Source organism: Sciurus carolinensis, chromosome 12 (assembly GCF_902686445.1).
Source record: "Sciurus carolinensis chromosome 12, mSciCar1.2, whole genome shotgun sequence".
Taxonomy (NCBI): Eukaryota; Metazoa; Chordata; class Mammalia; order Rodentia; family Sciuridae; genus Sciurus; species Sciurus carolinensis.
This window is the reverse complement of record NC_062224.1, coordinates 4,364,340-4,385,093: the sequence shown is the minus strand read 5'-3', so window position 1 is coordinate 4,385,093 and position 20,754 is coordinate 4,364,340. Positions and strand designations below refer to the sequence as shown.

Here is a 20,754-nt window from a genome sequence, read left to right as displayed (position 1 = left end):
TACACTGTAACAACATTTCATGTAACAGGCTTCCTATGGATGGATATCTACGTTATTTCCAGATTACTGAGTTCTTTCCAGATTACTGAGTTCTTACCGTAAAAAACAGGTTCCATTTTCCCTAAGCAAACCTACTTACAGGGTGTTATTTGTTTTATTGACTGACAATATTGAGACTGATTATATACCTGATCTTGTGGGAAAGGCAGGAGAACAGCAGGTTGTAATAAAAACAAAGTTATTAATAGAAAGAAAATACAACAAATAAACATCCACAGAGTTGCTTTTACTTAGATTCTACTTAAAAAACAGCTAACATTGCTGGTGAAAGTCATCATACTTTATCTAAGTGTCTTTGTAATACATGTATTGGAGGGCTGGGGCTGGGGCTCGGTGGTAGAGCGCTTGCCTAGCACGTGTGAGGTGCTGGGTTCAATCCTCAGCACCACATAAAAATAAATAAATAAAGGTATTGTGTTCATCTACGACTAAAAGAAAAAGTATTCCCTTATACTATAAATAAATAAATAAATAAACGTATCGGAGGCACTTCTGGCCACAACCCCAGCACTGCCCACAAAACCAACACCAGCTGGGCCCCCACCACAGAATTCGGTGCAGACTGTCTGCCACTACCCTTACAGGCAGCTACAACGAAGGTGATTCATCATGGGTACTTAATCGGTTGTGCAAATCCAGAGGACAAATTCAGTCTGAATGGTCACTTGATTTAGTCAAGCCTAATGAAGTTCCCCATCTTAAGGACTTCTCCTGAGCCCACAGAGGTGGCGACTGACCAACTTACATAGAGAACAAGGACTACGGCTGTTCCGAGATAACTGCTTGCAAAGAGGCTGTGCGCTCTGGAAAGGAATCCTAAGCTTGACCAGAATGTTTACTTCCATCCCATTCACAGTTCTGATCACTGTGGCCCAGAGGGGGCCATCCTGAGGGTTCCACAAAAAGCCTCTGGACCTGGAGGAAACAGAAACAGCAGCAAAAAGACCCCACGTATCACCTGAAGGTTTCTTTGGGGACTTACTTGCTATTTGAATAGCGTCTTTAATTCCATGAAAATGTAAATGGAAACCAACATAGGTCCACAGGATTTGGGGGACAGTCTCCTTGATTCAAACCAGACTGCCACATTTTCTTAAGGGAAATGGTGCTCTATGAACCAGGAAAGAGGCCAAAGTCTCCCCAACTCAGAAGCTGCCCAGGCACATGTGAGACCTTCCAACATCCTCCCTGGCTTTCCAACCCAGAACTTCCTCTGCCTCTCTAGTACCCCTTCCTCTGTGCCAAGTGAGAAATGCAAATGCCATTAGCAACTCAAAAGTACACACCTAAGAACGTTTCAGAAACACACAAAGAGGACCAAGAAGGGAAACCAGGAAACCATCTATCCCTAGCAAGGAAAGACAGGTGTTTCTAGTCCCTCCAAGAAGCTAAGACTAAGCTGAGGAAAAAGTCTTCATGTCACAGAGAGAAAAGAAATGCAGCGGCAGACACTCTCTCACTGTATGCCCATCAGACAACTGGAGAAAAGAGTAGGCTCTCCTTCCTAAACATAAGTGATCACAACCCTGAGTCACAGGCCAGGATGGGCAGTCCAAAGGTGCAGGCTGGTTTCCACCACCTACAGGGCCTTCCCTGGATGCAGACAGCAGCTCTCCAGGCACAGGGAGAAGAGTGGAGCCATCAGTCAAGGCTACTTTATGGTGACTTGAAATAGCTGCGTTAATTTCAGAAAACAGAGGAAACCCAAACCATCAGCAGCCTCAGCCTCTGCCATATTCCTGAATGTGCTCAAGCCCAGAAAATGTTCCTCAACCCCCTCACGTAGCAGTTGAGAAAGACATGAGCTGAAGGAGTCTCCCACAAACGCGAGCCCTAGTCAATGGCAGGAGAGAACATTCCATCTTCCATGAAGGACTTATAAGCAAAGTCCTTAGTCCATGGGCACTAGGAGACCACTGCCTTTCTCACAGTGAAATCTGCACAAGTGCTTAAGGCAAAAAGCCTGTTTACTGAGCCAGCAGGGATCCGCCTGTGTGTTCACACCAGGTTTCTTTTTATGTTGATTAAGCCACTGGCATCCCACCTATTCCACAGGGTAAAGGTGCAAAAGATATTTAAGCAAAATGTGTAATGCTTGTGATAATTTATATCATTCCTCTCTGACCACACAGGTGCACAATTTCACCTGAAAGAGATTACCTGGGAACAGAGACAAAAGGTCAGCTCTGAGGCCAACCGTGGTCCTCTGAAGGAGTCTTTCAGTTACTTCTGTTTGCAGGAAGGTTCTAACCCTGGAATGACTCCAGTAATCTTCATCGTTCCAAGTTCTCCAAGCAAAAATTTTGGTGACATGTCTACAAGTATCCTTTATACTTCTTTAAACAGCTTTTTCTTTAAAAATAATTACATATAATTCTCAGATCACATTTCCTAAGCTGAAAACATTAGCTCTTTTCTGAATGAGAAGAACTGGGGTCTGCAGCACAAAGGCCAGGGGAAGGCAGGCCTGAAGAACCTGCCAATCACAAGACCGCACTGCCCACTGGGTCAAAATGGCCAGGGGTCGAAGGTGATCTGTGATTGTGAGGTGCACATCACTTACTTTCCACAGGGAATCAAGAGGCCCACTCAGCAGTCCTAAGCCTGCCCTGACTGACACACCCCAGGGCCTGCACCCTGTCGGGTGGGACAACTGAGTTCCAGAGGGGGAGCAGGGAGAACAGGCGGAGCCCAGTGCAGCCTGCAGTCATGGCTCAGAACTCAAATTCTATTTCTGACTCTGACACCACGAAATTATTTGTCCTTCAGGTCCCGATGCTCTCCTGGCTATTACAAAAAGGGGAGGGACAGTCATTCCATGATCAGCACTGTGAGATCGTTCAACAGGTTACAAGAGGGGAAGAAATGCAGAAGCAGGCTGGCCAGCACGACCTGGGGCAGGATGGGCTGAACACCCTCACAAAAAAACTACTGGACAGCGCAATTCTGCTAAGCTGACTTCCTCAAAACCACTCCTTACTTTTCTATTTTTAACAATCACTTTAACAGGGTCTTCTTTTCTACTTCACGAATTCTCAATTTGCCAGAACTCACTTCTAATCTCTTTCCTGGTTCATTCATTATAAATATTGCAATACTAAGGGGGTTCTGGAAAGCTGCCCATGTACTGAGAATCCTCAGTGAAGGTCAGGGAGGAAGGTCAGAGCTGCTTCTCAGAAGTAAATGTGTTTTCAACCTTATCATTAAGAAAGGAGATTCTGCCCTCCCAGAGACAGGTGGCCTAACCCTGCGTGGGGAGAAGTTCCTGTCTTCCACAAGGATACCCGAAGCAGAGATGCCTGGTTTATCATAAAACTCCACACCCCTCTGCCCACCAGAAAGGCCCCTACCTGTGCACATATCACATAAGAAATGGTATGGGTGATCCCCACAGACGCTGCACTACTAATCCCAACCAAGGGGCCCATCCAGAGTGACATCAGACACCAACAGTATAACCTTAAATTTAAAGACAGATACCTCACCATCTTGGAACACATCCAGCACAGTGTTTCTGCTGGTCTCTACTCAAACATCCAGGAAGTCTCTGGACCCAGAAGCTATTCACAGTGGTGACAAAATATTCACCATAATGAAGATGGAATTCCAAACCTTTAAGGCTGCCAAGGGCCCAGGTATACCTTTTAACTATTCACACAAAATCTTAAAAATTTAATCAAAGTAAGGATTATGCAAATGCAACAGGATCCTGCACGAATTATAATCAATTCCCATAGTGTCTTGGAAGTCCACCATTGGCATAACTTACAAAACCGGATATCTAGCTACACAGTGGGCAGCCCTTTTATTCTCTGCCCACGAATCTCTGCTTAGCCTCCAAGATCTTATTAGATAACATGGACTTCGACAGCTCAGTTCAGCAATCTCTGGGTACAGCAGCCCGGCTTCGCAACCAGCTTAGTGTGGGGTGGGCATATCAGTTAATCTCCTGGTGGCTTGTTCTTCACCTAGGAATGCACTGTTGAACTTCTATTAGTTTGCTCACAAGTATGATGAACTGTAAGACTGAGAAACACAAAAGAACAGAAAGCAGTGATGGCAATTCAAGAAGCTTGAGGCGCTGTGGCTTTAAACAGAAGAGAATCAAGCCACTCCAGAAATTTATTTAGGGAGGACAAGATTGCTCAGGAAAATGAAGACAACCTCTAGGCATGATGTAAGCCTACTCGAGCACGGACACAGCCCACCTCTGATCACTAAGGATAAACACGATATTGCTTAGCACAGTCCAGACAATGCTGCTGCAGATACACAAAGCAGATGCAAGAAGGTCCATGATTCAAGAAGCCAGAAGGCTGCCAAGTCTTCATCGTCTCCATATTTATCACCAGTATGCCCACTGCGGGTGAGAACAAACACACTGGTATATCTTAACTTCCTCTGGGTAAAAGGTGCTCAGAATATCAGATTTTGTGGGTGGTGGAAGGGGAGTTGTAAAATTATCTTGCCCATCCTAAAACAAAAGGAAACAAAAAAAAAACCTTTATTACTAAGGAACAATCAGGAAACGTTTCATAACATACCAGGTACAAAGAGCCTTAAGAGGAACCCTTGTAAAAAGGCAAGTCCTACTGCATTCCACTGCAAAAGAAGACCCAAAATCTCTGCCTGTACTTTCAGATGCCTGCATGCAAACACGCCGTGAATCAAAGACCCCAAAATGAACACACTAGCCCTACCAGTACCTTGTTCTCCCGTATGTCACCCAAAGAACCCAGCTCCCAACAGGGGCATCTAAATTCACACACACACGCAGCTAGAACCTGCTACAATTTTCAATAGTTCAACTTTAAACTGTAATGATCTCAGTTATAAATAAGAACTTTGATGATAGAAAAAAAAAGCCACTTTTAACTTGAATTCCAATACCAATGACAAAAACAAATTTAATTACCCAAAGACATGGTAGGAGAAAAAAGAGGCAGCCTTTTTTTCTATTGATTTAACTCCAACAAACTCCTTCTGTAAGCAGGACTCAGAATTTCCTTTATCAATGCCTCAGGACACCTAACAATCTCAAATCAAGGGACAGGAAAGCCCACAACACTCCACAGCCTGCAGAAGCCCCATCCCCATTACCACTTGAACATCCTAAGAAATGTTAGTCAAAATGACACACAGAAGCAGGCAGGAGTCTTTGTGTTGTGGACAGTGCCTGGAACAGAGTGGCACCAAGTTCTTACCTGTCAGATTTTCTGGGGCAGATCAAAGAGGACAACAATCAAAAAAAATTTTAACCAAAAAAAAAGAAAAAGAAAAAGAAAAAGAAAAGGACCAAGAAGCTAAAAATGTGTTATCTATTCAAATTATAGTTTTTTTTAAAAAAACTATTATCATGTCAAACTTGAACTGCTGAATCCTTAAATGTTAAGAAAGATTGTAAGTTTGCCAAAAAGAGAGAACTACCTTGCAAAAATAACAGGCAACCTCCCTGCTGAGGGTATCTAAAAATAGAATGGAGCTAATGGGTGATGCTTTAAGTGGGCAGGTTAAAGATGGCTCTCCCAGCACTTGGGATGACACTCTTACCCAGGCCTGGTTTGAATCAGAAATTCTGAGCCATGAACTTTAGGCTTCCACTGCTGACCCCCTGAGATGACTTGTATTTAGACCATGTGTTGCTCAGAACAGAGAGACAGGGCACCCTAAGCTCAGGGGGTGGGAGGTTGGAATGAGGGGTCAACAAACCCTAATCTAGCCCAGACTAATTTTGGTTTAAGGAATGACCTCTGGTATGTGGAGTCATTCCCCAAACCTCCAGAAAGGACAGAACAAATTACAGCTCTGGAATCTAGAGAGGGGAAGCTAATGAGGCTATACACAGAGGGGAAGATCTATGACTCTCTAAGTCACAGGTAACTGACAGCAGTGCAAACCACCTCTGCACAGACATGCAAATGAACCCCTCCAGCCACCCTCTCCCTCCCGCAGTAGGCCTGCCCATCAGGACATTCACCTCACTATTCCTGACCTCTAAAGAGGTCTATTCTCTGGATGCTCTTCCGACTGACTGTACGGTCTCACTAGTTTTCTCATTAATGAGTTAAGTAACATTTTTAACACGCAGTCACCCTTATATTTGTATGAGAGTGGTGATCACGCTTTTATTTGAGAATCATCTTCTAGAGAGGAAGGGAATGGGAAAAACAGCAAGTAGAATGAATCGGACATAACTTCCTTATGTTCATATATGAATACATGACTAGTGAAACGCCACATCATGTACAACTATAAGAATGGGAAGTTATACCCCACATATGTAAGATATGTCAAAATACACTTTACTGTCATATATAACTAAAAAGAACAAATGAAAGAAAGAATAATCATTTGATACTTGAGTCTTTCTTCTAAGGGGAGGTCAACATTCAAATAAGCTAAAACATTCACTATTAAAGTCTAAATTTTACTGATTTTGATGAAGGAAGACAGTGATACACAAGAATGAGCCATGGAACTAACTGAAGCCTAGCACTTGCTGATCTTAAATTACAGTTTGCCTCCCCCAACTGTCCTGGGTCATACCTTACCGCATTCCTTTTCCATGTCAAACTCTCCATTTAAAACCCAGCATGTGTCCCTATGTTCCCTCAGATACAGATTGCCATAAATACTACTGCATTGGGGTTGATTTCTTAGCATTTTCCTCTATTTCATAAAGATCTTACATTCATCAAGAAGCTAAAATATTTCCATCTGTTAATTTCCTCCCTGTTCAAGAAAATTTCCTACAAACATTTTATTACCACTTACAGGAGTCCTTATTACTCATTCTCCTGATTCTTATTTTTCAGCTGCAAATACTCATCTCTACCTCTTTCCAGTCCTTAGAGTTGAGGCAGTCTATCAAGGATGTCCAGCACTTCTGACGTGGACACCTGATGCAAGATAACTCTACTTTAACGCCAAGGGGAGTTCATAAACCCTCAAAACAACATTTTATTAAGAGAAAAGCCACTATGGCACTCTCTCTTCTAAAGGAGGGTTCACAAATGACCTTGGTGAAATCCTCCTTTAACTGTCAAGTCCAAAAGAGCAAAGACAAGAAATATTCAGATTCTTTCCAAACTATTTTAGGGCTAGAAGCATATGTTAAACTAACCAAATCAAATGTCTTCAGAATCAAAGTCTAAGTCACTTCTGCTCTAGAAGGTAAAAAAGGAGAAGAAAAAAGTAATAAGCTCAAGCAACCACAGGAAAGCTACTAGTGCCTGGTCACCCAGGTCAACCACACAGGAGCACTAGGAGCCTGACCTAGCCACCAGCTGGGTGTTCTGCCAGCTCACACCTGCCTCCCCCAAGCAGGCACACAGGGCGGGGAGAATTCCTCTGGGGATTTTCTGGTAAGCAACCATATTAAGGCTCCCAGCAAAGAGCCCTCCATATGATTGATCCTGAGCCGTGCTTCCCAAAATAACCTGTTCCCTTGGAGCCTGGGTAATTATGCACAAGACATGGCTCCCTGACAGGGCACACCCCACTGCTGCTCAGAGTTGGGCTTCTGCAACCTGTATTGTACTTTCCTCACTCCCTTCTTGAGAGAGAATTCAGATTTAAAGAAAAGCACATTGTTCTCCCTCAGCCCATCCAGCACCAAGGAAGCAGCTTGTGCTATAGACAGCAAAATATATATCCTTTAATTCAAGTTCACCCTACTGTTACTATTTTCAGGGACCTAAAGAAATGGCTGCCTACACGGAGGGATAGATGCGTTCATTTAGAAGGAAGCACTCTCGCGATCCACCGTATTTCCTGTGCTGTACCAGTCAGGTGCACCGGCCTTCTCCTCCAATGCAGGGAGAACGTGTGAACATATGGGAAACCCAGGGAAGTGGGGTATTCCCCACAGTTCTTGCTGATTCTACGCAGGAGGGAACCAGGCTGGGATTCCCCAGCAAGAGGCCCAGCAAGGCTGCCTGGAGAGTGTTCATGAAAATACAGATCTCACATACCTTGTGTTCTGGACCGTTTCAGAAGTTATAGTATAAAATACACAAATGCGTGCTTATAAACTATAGCACAAAGCAAGCTGGTGGGCACTAGGGCACATCATCAACTCTGCTTTTCCCTGTGACTTAACAATTTCTTCTCTACATATTCAACAATGAACATGCATTCTTTATGCAGCCATTTAAAAATTATCCCAGGGCTGTGGGTGTAATTCAACAGCAGAACACCTGCCTGTCAGGCATGAGGCTCTGGGTTCAACTCCCAGGACCCAGGAGGACAATAAAAAACAACTGTAATTCATGTTCACCTAGATTCACAGCCTTGTCCCCTCATGGCTTTCTGTGATTATGCTAGCTAGCTCCTAACTGTGGACAGGGACTACTTAAATGGAGTATGTTACAGCATCCTTAGCCTTCTGAAGCCTATCTCTCAATGAAGTGCTGAAGACTAATTTTGAAGTCTCACATTAAAACAACTGTATCGACATCACATTTTAAAATCCTAATGGAGAAGGAACACACTGCCTGAGAATCAGGACCATGGAAGAGAAATCCTTTTGCGTCTCTAACATTCAGTTATGGCGACAGAGCCCAGTGTCACATACCAGGCATCTCTGACACAGTTCCCACTGCTTCCCTACTAAGTCCTTAAAGGACCTTAAAGGCAACTGGGGCTTGAGGGAAAAATACCTCATTAAACAAGATTTTATCACACAGCAAACATACTTATCATCATTTCACCCCCAGATTTTCAAGTGTACAAACATAGAAATAAATTCTTATAATTGTGCAAAAAAGACTGAAACTGTTAGAAGAACACATCTAGAGACCTGACTTTGGTAAGGGGTTCAGAATTTAAGTATTTAACACTTAGTTTTTCAGATGTGCAAAATAAGCATCCTTAATGCCTGGTAAAAATTAATATTGAATGATCTGAAAAGTAAATATACACTTATAAAACTATACAAATAAAAAATACACATATAAAATACCAAAAGTATAACAGAAACCCACATTTAGAGGGCAACCTGGGCCCCAGGAGGCCTCCAGCAAGATGGGTGGGCCCATATCCCTCCAGTCCCTGGGCGAGATCCCCACAGGGTCTGCAAGGCATGGCCTACAGCATAAGACTCATGGATTAGGACGTTCAGGAATCACAAGACTCCCGTACGCACACTTGAAACCTCACTTCACCAACATCTACATATTGTGGAGCACAGGAACAAGACAGTACTTTGAAAAACAGCATCACTACTCTCTGATGAATTGCCCGGGTTCCAGCATTGACCTTCCACAAGGCTGTCTTGTATGGCTCCTTGGAATGGGTGACCCCAGTTTGTAGTCATCACTGGGCCACTTCTGAGAGTCAAGACATTGCTATTTAAAATCCTTTTGGACAACAGCCCCAAACAGGATTGTTCTGAGCAAACCAGTACATGGGGTCCCCCAACCTCATTTCATCTCATAAAGAACGGGGCCCTGAGAGATGAAGTGCCTTGCCCAAAGCCAGGGACTGCTGTGCTGCTTCTCATGTAGTCTTTCATCTCTCAGGGTTAGAAGGAATCTTGTAAGGAAGAAGATGGTCCAGAACTGCTGCAAACATGTCCCCATCTCTTTCCTGGGGCTACGCTGGACACACACTTCTAAGAGGGTAGGGCCTGTCCTGTGTGCAATCATAATCTCCAGAAGCAGTCTTGGCCAGATGAAAAGTAGCCTCTCATGCAGAACCCTTTCCACATCTGTCCTGCTCCTTCCTCTGGCTGTACTCCCAGGGTGGTGGAGGAAATAAAGATGCAGAGGTATCAAATTCAGAATCCACAGACATCATTTCCACCTCTTGTCTCAAATTCAAGCTCACTCCTCGAAGCAGGGATGACAGTGGTCAGAGATGCCAAGAGGACCAGACCCTCAAGTCTGACAGAGGTGGGGTGGAATCCCAGGGTCCATCCGCAGCCGGTAGTCTTCCCAGTCCTCCTAACCTGCAGCACACACCTGACAGCACTGATGCCCAGGGTGCATAGAGTCAACCCCCACATCCACAGGACATTAACAGGCCTGGTTAAGTGTTCCTTAGCACAGCTCTACCCTCTTATTCTGAGTCTGAAATGCACCAGAACCAGATAATAGGGTTACTCTCCTTTATAAGGTCTCCTTCAAAATACTGGTGATTCCTGAAAGGCAGGTTATGGGAATCTCAACTTTTAGGAATTAAAATGTAAGTCAAAGGCATGAGAAATCACTAGACTGAGAGAATCAGACCAGTGCTCAGGTGGGGCAGGGATCATAGGGCAGAAGGAAGTGAAGGCCCTGGGGAGGAAGGAGGAGTACCACACACAGGGAGGAGGACCCACTCTGCTCCCTCATGGAAAGCATCTCTTCACCACAAAGGCTCCATTTGCAATTGGACAGTTCCAGTTCACCCAGCTGCGCTTCCCCTCACCAGCTTCCTTCAGAGGGATTTCTTAATTTCTCTTAGCTTTTCCACAATGAGAAGTTAAACAAAAGCAAAGCAAGATATTTTTGAATGTAAACTACTGTCCTACTGCCGACTCCCCACTCATTAGGCTACATCCCCACGGATCCCTGATCCGGTGGCATTCCTACAGCCTGGCAGGGAGGCCTGTGGGAGCAAGGCTGGTCTGCGACCTTGCCGGAGAGCCTCCTTTTCCACGTTCCAAAGGAAGACAACACAGTCACTGGGGCTCTTGACTGGCTTCTTTCAGAAGGGAGTCATACCAGCACCTAACTCCAAAGACGTGCCCTGTGCGGCCATCCCCAGACACACTGCCTGGGAGGGCTGGTTGGCTTTTCTGTGGCCCCTGCCTCCTCCTCTGGCATTTCCAGTGGACAAAGCAACTCTGGGAGCTCTAGCTGGAGAAAACCTCTGAATGACAGTGTGCTCAGCCTTAAAGCCCAGGGTTTTCATTCCCTCAGATGTTCCCAGCTGACAGGCTTAGAAATTAAAAATTCACAGATACATAGAACCTTCCACAAAAGCAGGACATTTCTGAGAAGTAAAAAGTTAAGAATGAGGGATAGCAGCAAACAGAAGTTTAGTGGTTCAAAGCCTGGCTCCTGGAGCGTGCAGCCTGGATCTGAAGTCCAGTTCCTTCACTGACAGACCAAAAATTAGCAGTAACATAATGAGCATCTTCATTATTTTATAAAATTTCAATTGTGAGATGAAGCCACACTTTCATAATTTAGACAAAATTCTCTGCATTTTCCAGTTACCACTTCCCCAACCTCAACTGCTCCTGGGCAGGTTACTTAGCATTCCTAGCTAAAAAATGAAGATGACGAGGCTCATCTTTCATAATTATTTTAAAGACCAAACAACAATGTATTTGGTTAAAATAGTGCCTGGAAATTCTCAGAAACAGTTGCTTCTCTGCTTTATACAGTGAATGGTTTGGGATATTTGAGATGATACGCCAAAATCCCCTCCCACACACACCTTTTTAAAATCCACTGGCAAAAATTCTACATTAAAATATCACTTTTACTGTCTGATTGGAATTTTTCTTGTACTGGTGTTACAATGAGTGAGGAAGAATCCTTCTACTCCCAAATATAACATAAAAAGCCAAAGCATGCAAGAGAATAATCAGTCACCCCATATATCATAAAATTGCAATGAGAGAGAAATATTATAGTCTCTAAAATGTAAAACACAGTTTGTGTATTTCCAAGTAACATCTTTCCCCACAGACTCTGCCTCCCCTCAAAAATGTGTTTGCTTCCAAATAAAATATTATCACTCTAAGGGTAAATTCTAAGCTGATTATAACTCTGCATGTCTTTCACCATTTTCATGACTGATATTATCAAATACCCCCAAATAACTGTTTTTTTAAAAACATTGAAGCAAAACACCTAAATGAGAACAATTCTTCATTATTTCCTTCATTTCATATGTGATAAAAGGGAAGAAGAAAAATTTATCTTGGAGCTTAATTCTACCCTTGGAATGTTAAGATGAAACATTCTATTTCTCTAGTAACCCCACAAACTTTCAGTGACATCTTCCTCAATAAAGCCCGTCATTGGCCATTCCAAGTGCAGAAGGATTTTATGTCACAGATTCAAGGATTCAAGCACATCACCCTAATAACTCCTGACAGCTTCTGCTTCCTCTTCAGCTAAAAGATACTTCATTCCACAATGCCAAAGCCCTGGGCTTCTGTTCCAGTGACTACTATAATGCAAACACCACATCCAGACTGACTGGCAAAGTTCCAATGGAATACCAAGGTAAGACTTCTCCAGAAAGAAAACCAAAGACATCCTGACAGCTCAAGTGGTTCCAAGTTGTCTAATACATGCATATTTTCATCCAGAAAGGCAAGGCTTCCACATTCAGTTAATGTCACTGCTTCCTCCAGAGTCCTCTATTCTTAGCTCACTGTGGTACCTTTCTGGTAAATCCTCTTCCATTTTCCCCTCCTGTAGTTTCAACCTCTGCATATATGCAGATAACACCTTTACCTAAGTCTCTAGCCTTGATCTTCCTCCAGGGTACCTCCATTGGGTATCAGGCCCTCAATACAAATCCCACTTTTTAACCTCTACCAACCCCACACTCTCCTTGCTTCCCCCAAATAAATACCAAAGGCACTAGAGATAAGGACAGAACAAATCAGAATTCAGTTCTGCAGTCTGGTTATTTTGTGGTATTAGTTGAGGACTTTGAATATACTCCCACAATAGTGGTAAAGTGGTTCTATTGGGTTAAACCATAAGAAATTGCAACTTTGGGAAGTCAAAATAGCAAGGAGAATTTCATATGGTTCCACCTAATATATATAAAATATTTCCAAACTCTAATCAAGAGCAATGAGATTACCTATCCTCTAAATAATTATCACTCTTACATCTTGTCTGATTAGCATGAAGTAACCTAAATACTCTTTATGACTCTTGAAATAGGCTGGGGACAGAGCTCAGTAGTGAAGCACCTGGCTATTATATGTGAGGTCCTGAGTTCAATTTTCCCCAGGACTGTAAAAACGAACCAACCTTATGACTGCAAAGATGGATTTCTTGATTTACCTTTGCCAACTCAATCACAATTATCTGTGCAAAACTGAATCGTAGCCTCAGATTAAATATTGCTCCCATTTGCCCAAAATAATCTCACATTAACCAATTTGTCCATTTGATTCTCACAATTACTAAAAAAAGAGAGCCTTTTCCAAGCTAGAATACCTTTTAACAAAAAAAGTTGTAATAGATACCATGAAGAATCTACTTTGAATATACAACAATTGCAGAGACTCTGATCAACACACTTACTCCCTGGCAAAATCAAACAAACATATTAGCACAACTCACATGTTAACTCTGGGCTCTAGGGTGGGTACGCACTAATACTGCGTTCGAAGAAACTTCCCTGTGGTGGCACAGGCTCCTCAGTGTCACCTCACCCGTTGCCCATTTCCCAATTCCACTACCATTCCACATCTTCAAAAACTGTTCATGCTTTCATATACAAAAGCACAAAAATTTAAATTTATATTTATCTGAATCATAAATGAATTTTGAATTTTAAATGGATGAAGATTTTCAATCTGGAAAAAAAAAACAGTCATTTTAAATCAAATTTAGGTTACCAGAACTTTTTGAATAAATATGGTGACATATTTTATTATAATTTAAGTAAATCTGCATGGATGATTTTTTTCAATTCCAAAAGCTTTAAATTCCAACTTTTAAAAAAAATAAATGAGCAGCTTGTCTTTGAAGGCTCAGTCTTAAAACAATCAAGTCAGAGAATTTTATTACTGTGGAAACTTGAGAAAATAAGAAAAAGCATCACACAACAAATATGAGTTGGAGTTATTACATTTATAGCTCAATGAGTTATGAAGTCTATAAATAAAATCTAATTGTTTAATATTTAAATTTAAAAACTAATCATACTGAATTTTTTTCAGAAAGGTGATTCATAAATTCTTCAGTCAACTAATGTGAGTGAGAACCAGGACCACACAGCATGACTGTTCCCAGCCTGGCAGGCCAAGGAGCACAGTGCCAAGGGGCTGTGTCCTGGAAGGCAGATCTCTGGAGGAGGGGCTGCAGAGGGAGAAGCCCCCAGGGTGAGGAGCCAGAGCTGTGCACCAGGCAAAGGGAAGGGGCAAGTGTGAAGGGCGGCCAGCAGGTAAGACCCTGAGGAAGCTGGAGGAAGGGTCAGTAGACCCAGGCAAGCGTAGCCTGGTCTCAGGACCCAGGACAGGTCAGACCCCTCCCCTGAATGCAATGAAGAATCGCAGAGGAGCTTTAAGCAGGAAAATACCAGGCCCAGCCTGAGTCTTTTCAAAATCATTCTTGTCAGCATGGAGGAGAAAGGGCTGAAGACAGGCAGGATTACTGGGAGAGTGACAGAACAAGAGGCCACCGGGCCTGGACAGAGAATGCAGAAGGCCTGGCAGCACCTAAGAGGCAGAAGGCAGGCCTAGGACTTGGGGAGGCCGTGGCTGGCCACTGTTGGGGAGAGGAGGGGCAAGGTCCCAGGTCTCTGGCACGAGCGCCTAGGAGGATGTTCCCATTCTTCCCCAGGGGGCCCAGCAGGAAGGGCAGCCCGGAGCACCTCCCCTTCCCCGTCCCAGCCTGGCTGAACTGGGTCCCTACTCTGTGCCTCTCACATGCCCCCACGCCTGAACTCGGCTCTCTCAGGGCCAGCATGGTGTCGATTCTCTTGCCTGGCCCCTTGAAAAATCACAATGAATGCCTGAATGAGCAATCATGATTCTGCCCATTTACACTGCACTTCTTAACAGCGCTGCAGGTAAAAACACCATTTAGACAACTGCGGGGAGGGTGTGTCTGTGCGTGGAGCCCATGCTCAGATGCATGTGTGTAGAAAACGCTCTCTCGGACTTCCTATAAAGACCCAACTCTCGCACATCAGATGCTCCTTCCTTTGTCTAGCAGAGCACCTAGCAAGCTTTCCCCCTAGTCTTCACTTTCTCTTCTTTCTGGAAGAATCAGTGCTGTTCCCAGGGAAACGGCAGTGAGTTCTGACTGTCCTCCAGCGATCCGGCAGGAACTCCTCTGCGCATCAGGGTGGCTCCCGCCCACAGCAGGCGCGCCTGGCCTGTAGGTGTCTCCCAGCTGTGGCGGCTGAGTGCTTTCTGACAGTTTTCTGAGGCTGCATTAATTAAGGTTTCCAGCCAAGGTCCTAGCCTCCTCCCACTCATGGGAGATCTGATTCTGAACTCGAGATTCTTACTTGGTAAATCTGACTGAAACAGCAGGGCAGAACCCAGGACCTGTCACAATGCCCTGGACAGGACACAAGGACAGTGATTCCTCCTTGTCACAACCTGTGATTCTCCTCAGCACTGTGTAAGACAGTCCCTGGGGGTGGGGTGGAGGTTTCCTGAGGCTCACACCAGATTCTGCTTCTACCTTTTCCTCTACCCTACTGCTCATCAAGAACTTTCTCTGGCCATGAAAAGCTTTCTCAAACTTCAGCCCTGCCTCCACAGGCATGGGACTTGCCACCTCAGCATGGTAGCGCACTTCCTGCAACTATTTAGCTTCCCCTCTGGATGCACTCTCTCAGGATCAGCAGACACTGCTGCTCGTCAGTACCATCTTGAGCGCTAGGCCAGGAGCTCTAATGAGAGGACCCAGTCAGCCTGACCAGATCCATCAACAGCTTACTGTGAACAACATGTGCTTGTCCGATCCTTCCACAATCCCTCGGATCACTCTCAAATGGACACCTTCCTTGCCACAGCACCTACTGCCCCCTCATTCTAATCCTCATGGTGAGGCCATGGTCCCACAGTGGTCCCCTAGCCTCAGGCCCTTCCCATGTCGACTGATCCTGAAACAAGAAGCTCCTTGTAAGCATGGCTCCTCCTAGCTCCAGAGACCGCGGAAGCTCTCTCGGCCTGCAGAATGCGTCTGTGATCCCCGCGGCCTCCCAGGCCCACTGTAACCCAGCACTTTTTTCTCTCTAAATTCAACTCTGCATCTTTGGTTTCACGAAGGCTGTCTGCTCTTCACACATCCTCAAACTCCTTAGGAGCCGCAGACAATCCAAGAATACAGAAAGAGGCTTCAGGTATCCGAGTTGGACAATGTGGCCACTGGGTTACTCCCCCTCTACATGCTTGCCTCTCCACTGTGGCCTCTCTTTGTGAGTGTGGGGGGATCCCATGAAACTGTGGAGTGAGGCTCCCTTGTCAGTGCTGAAGGGGTACATGACTCCCCTCGGCCAACAGCTCTCACTCAAGGAGGCCCGGCTCAGGTCTACCCCGCTGTAAGTTCTTCCTCATTATTCTCCACCCACCATGGTTCTCCTGATTTGACCTCCTATCATTTATTCTTTAGACAATCTAGCACTTAATATTAAACGATTTCTTATACTCTAAGTGTTTGAGTATGTAAATCCAATTTTCAAAGTACATGGGGGAAGGGAGGGCTAGAAAGTGAGTATTTAATGGGAACAGTTTCAGTTTGGGGTGATGGAAAATGTTCTGGAAATGGACATTGGTGATGGCTGTACAATAATATGAAGATACATAATGCCACTGAGTTGTGCACTTAAAAATGGTTAAAATGGTAACTTTTATGTTGTATACATTTTATCCCAACAAAAAGTACACTGTAGGTGTTGGGTTGTGGCTCAGTGGTGGAGCACTTGCCTAGCATGTGTGAGGCACTGGGTTTCATCCTCAGCACTTCAAAATAAATTAATTAAATAAAGGTACTGTGTCCGTCTATATCTAAAAATGATGTTTTTTAAAGAAGTACGCTGCAGTCACTAAGGACCAATCTTGTCCCAAGTATGGACCTGAAAATAGATTGCTCAAGAAAATAACAAACATTGCTGTACAAGGGTAATAATATTTGAACACTTATGGATTTCTGCAGTGTGTAAAGTCCCTTAAACATAGATTAGTTCAGCTGTGGGATCCAGAAAAAAACCTATGAAATAAGAAAGAATTTAAACTGTCTCCTAGATGCACCAATCAATACTGAAAAGGTAGAGGGACTCAGCTATGATCACAGAGGACCAGTCAGAACTCAGATTCATCAGGATTTTACGAGATTCATCTGGATCTCATGAAGTGACAGGCTTGTTGTTGATCTAGCTACACAACATGTATCTTTTCTCCCAGTAAAACCTCAGGCAAGATCATGTGTCACTAGCTGAGAGGCGCCTCAACCACGTCCCCTTAATGGGCAGCTGCTCCCACAGAAAACAGAGGGGCAGTCTCTAGGCTCTGTGTGACCCTGGACCTGTGGGCAGCTGCTCCTGCACATGCATCCTTCCACACTGCCTGAGCCAATGCAGAGACACCCTAGCTGGGAGGCCAGACAGTCAGAGGTACCCCACTGAGAATGGGAAAGTGCAGAACTTGAACCTCTGGAGGGACTATGGAGATCAGTCAGAACTCAGAAAAGTTCATCCATCATGGAGTCATACACAGATTAAGATGTAAGAACCCTTTAGGTAGGGAAACAGGCATCTTCTTTAGCCTCCTGCATGGTTAAGAACATGCACATCAGCACTGATGCTCTGATAAGTCACCTCCTGGGGAGGGAGAGAAGGACTGTGCTCCCTGATCCAGGGAAGCTTGTTTCTAGATTTCAGAGCTCTAGAAGCTAGTGGTCCACCCTGGAGACAACCTGTTACCTGAAATTTGATATCCCTAAGCTGCACTGATAGGACAGAACCTTCTCTCTAACCCAGGAGTAAGCCCAGTGTCTCAGTCTTCTTTACTATTTTGAGTGCTATACCCAAGACACTGTAGGCACTCTTCCCCTGCCCAAGAGCTGTACGAAGGAGAACACAAGACTCTTTACAAGCAGTCCTGCCCATGCACTAAACAGACCCTGACAGGTGAGGTGGGCACTCTGGATGCCTCTGTCTATGCGTACTAAGTCCATCATCTTCTGGAGGACCTTTTATGAACAGCACAATACTTGACAAGTCCTTCCACAGCAAGGCATTCCATACTAGGGAGCAAGGATTACCACAGTCCTCCAGACACTCTGAACTGTGGGTATAATTAGGCACTGTATCCATTAGAGCCCTGCAGACGTCATCATGTGCCACCAGCATCTGTTGACAGACCGCATACCCAACATATCACTAAATGGCAAGTGTGGAGAAGGTAGCCCACAATAGAAACAATGGCATCTTGTGCTCGCCATGTTCCAACAGTGTGTCTCATAGGACATAAATAGAGGCCACCGCTCTGGCTGTGCTGAGCTTCTGGTTCCACATTATTCCACTGACTTGAGTTGGTTCTATATCAAAAGTGGAAAGAGAGTCTCCTCTGGATCTGTTCAGACACAACAAAATTTGAGGTCCCTTACCCCAGCATCTACGACATTTGGTCTACCTTAAAAAGGAACTTTTTAAACTTTTTAGCATTATTTTGCACTGAGATCAGCAAGTATGTTTGCTTTTTCATAATATACTTTACCTCAAGTGCTACACAATTTTAACAACACAGTCACACAGGAATCCCAAATCTAAACAAAATAACAATGCCATTATATCCAAAAATACTGTACATATGTTAAAAATTAAATAAAGCATAAGACAGCTCAATGTGACCTCTGGATACATATATTATCTCTATCTCACAATCATACTACCTAAAATAATAAACAGAAACCTCTGAGATCAGACTGCTACTTTAAAAAATGACAGGCAGTCAACCTGTCCTGATCCTTAGCTATTTTGCTATTTCCTATAAGAAAAAGGAATCTTTGAAACAATGTAGGAGTTCTTTTTTCAAATCCATGAAAAATGCAGTAAAAATTGGGGAATGTAAGAGAAAATAATGCATTCACTGTTAAAACTAAACCTCTTTTTAATTCTTGCTGACTTATGATGCATGGATGCACCCAGATGACAGCCAACAACCCTCAGGCTACTTGCTACCCTCACAAAGTGCCCTTCAAAATTGTGGAAGACTAGGGGGCTGTGATTATGGTTCAGTGGTACAGCACCTGCCTAGCATGCATGAGGCACTGGGTTTGATCCTCAGCATCACATAAAAATAAATAAAATAAAGGCACTGTGTCCATCTACAACTAAAAAAAATTTTTTTTAAACTGTGGAGGCTAGAAACTTAGTTGTTCTTTCCAGTCTGAACTTCTATTTACCCTTCTGTCTCTTGTTTCCAAGGGACAGTAAAAGGCTTAAGAAACCAAGACAGACTGAAAGGCAAGTAATGGGAGTCTTACAATAGTAACGGTAAACGTTATTTTCAGAGAGAAGGTAGAAAAGAGAAATCCTGTTATAAAAATAGTGCTTGACTATTTGATAATAATCCAAATACGGGACCACTCTCCTTCCAGCTGTCTGTGGGGAGAGAAGCAAGGCTGCATGTTTTCCATCATATATTCCTCTCCCACATGCTATCACACCATCACCCACAGAGATGGAAGCAGTTACAGAGATTGCCAGGCACCCTACGGTCAACACAGATTATCCACTTGAAAAACAGGCCCTTAAGAGGGAAATCCGCCTTGTCCTGTACCCAGAAAAATAAGAGGAGAAAGCACAGGACGCTTGGCTTTGGCCATGATGCTGTTATCATAAGGATGGGTTAGCGAATCTCTGACCTCATGCCTGACCAGCCAGGCTCTGTGCCCAGCCAAAGAGGAGGCAGGGTTTAGCCTTTTGGTGCGCACCCATTATTTGTTCTCGCCAAGAGGATCAAGAAGAAACCTTGAAATAGTGGAATGTTCCATTGGGCCCCAGAGAGCACCAACCAGGATGGGCAGGGAGTGCTTGGAAGCTGGCTGACTCCTTCATCCCTGTGTGCTTACCTCAATGAACTATAAATAGAGTGTGAAATAATTATTACTTGACTGGTGAACTCTAGTGTTCTACAGCATCCCTCTCCAATGAGGCCCAAACACTAAATGACTGTCGATGACTCTTTGGGGGTAGCCCTGAGAAAGCTCGCACGAAGGTGCTGTTCATCCGGCCCCTATTGTTGGGGAGACATAGGCTTGAGGCGAGCAGACAGGACAGAACCAGTAGAGTATAAGCCAACCGCCAAGGTCACAGACTCAAGGGGTGAGCCAGTCAGCAGCAGACCTGGGACTCTCAGATTCTAGAACCAACGCAGGCTGGTGTGAGAACCACACAAAGCACTGTTCTTCATTTCAACGTTTTTCATTATGCCACTCTTGTCACTGAAACACACACGCCCCTCTCACACACTCACACACACATGCACACGTGTCCGGTGTCCTGCCTGTCCCTGGACACAGTCTCCCTTCGGATGGCAGCGGGGCTGCGAGGACACAGGACAAGTCACCACCTCCACAAGGCGCCCTGGCCAGAGTGCACGGCGGGGGCCTGCTGACCTTCCTCTGCTGCTTCTCCCAGGCGGGGTCCAGCAGCAGGTCGCGGTCCCATTCCTCCTCCTGGATCATGTACTCATCGTCGTCGTAGACGTAGTTGTACTGCACGCCAGGCTCTATCTGGTTCATGGCGTTCGGGGCCGGGGCTGCGGCGCGGCGAGGGGGCGCGGGGCCGACAGGTGGACGGAGGGACGCTCGGAGGCGGGCGGCGACCTTGCGGCTGCTCTCGGGCGGCTTGCCCAGGCGCTGGGTCTCGGCAGAAGGACCAGCTCGAGCGGCGAGCCGCTGCGCGCCGCTTAATAGCCGCGCGGCGCGTCACGTGCCGCCGCCGCCCCGCCCCGCTGCGCACGTGCCACCGCCGGCCCCGCCCCTCCCG

The 20,754-nt window shown here is 44.9% G+C and overlaps 1 protein-coding gene across 1 annotated transcript in view; it reads right to left on the bottom strand.

Moving 5' to 3' along the window:
• The window catches only part of Actn2 (actinin alpha 2), a 58,351-nt gene extending 37,698 nt beyond the window's left edge, over positions 1–20,653 (bottom strand). Inside the window, exon 1 of the mRNA XM_047520302.1 lies at positions 20,382–20,653. Within this exon, the coding sequence (XP_047376258.1) occupies positions 20,382–20,507 (126 nt within the window). The 5' untranslated portion in view covers positions 20,508–20,653. The remainder of the gene's footprint in view (positions 1–20,381) is intronic.
• Between the last annotated feature and the right edge of the window lie 101 nt (positions 20,654–20,754).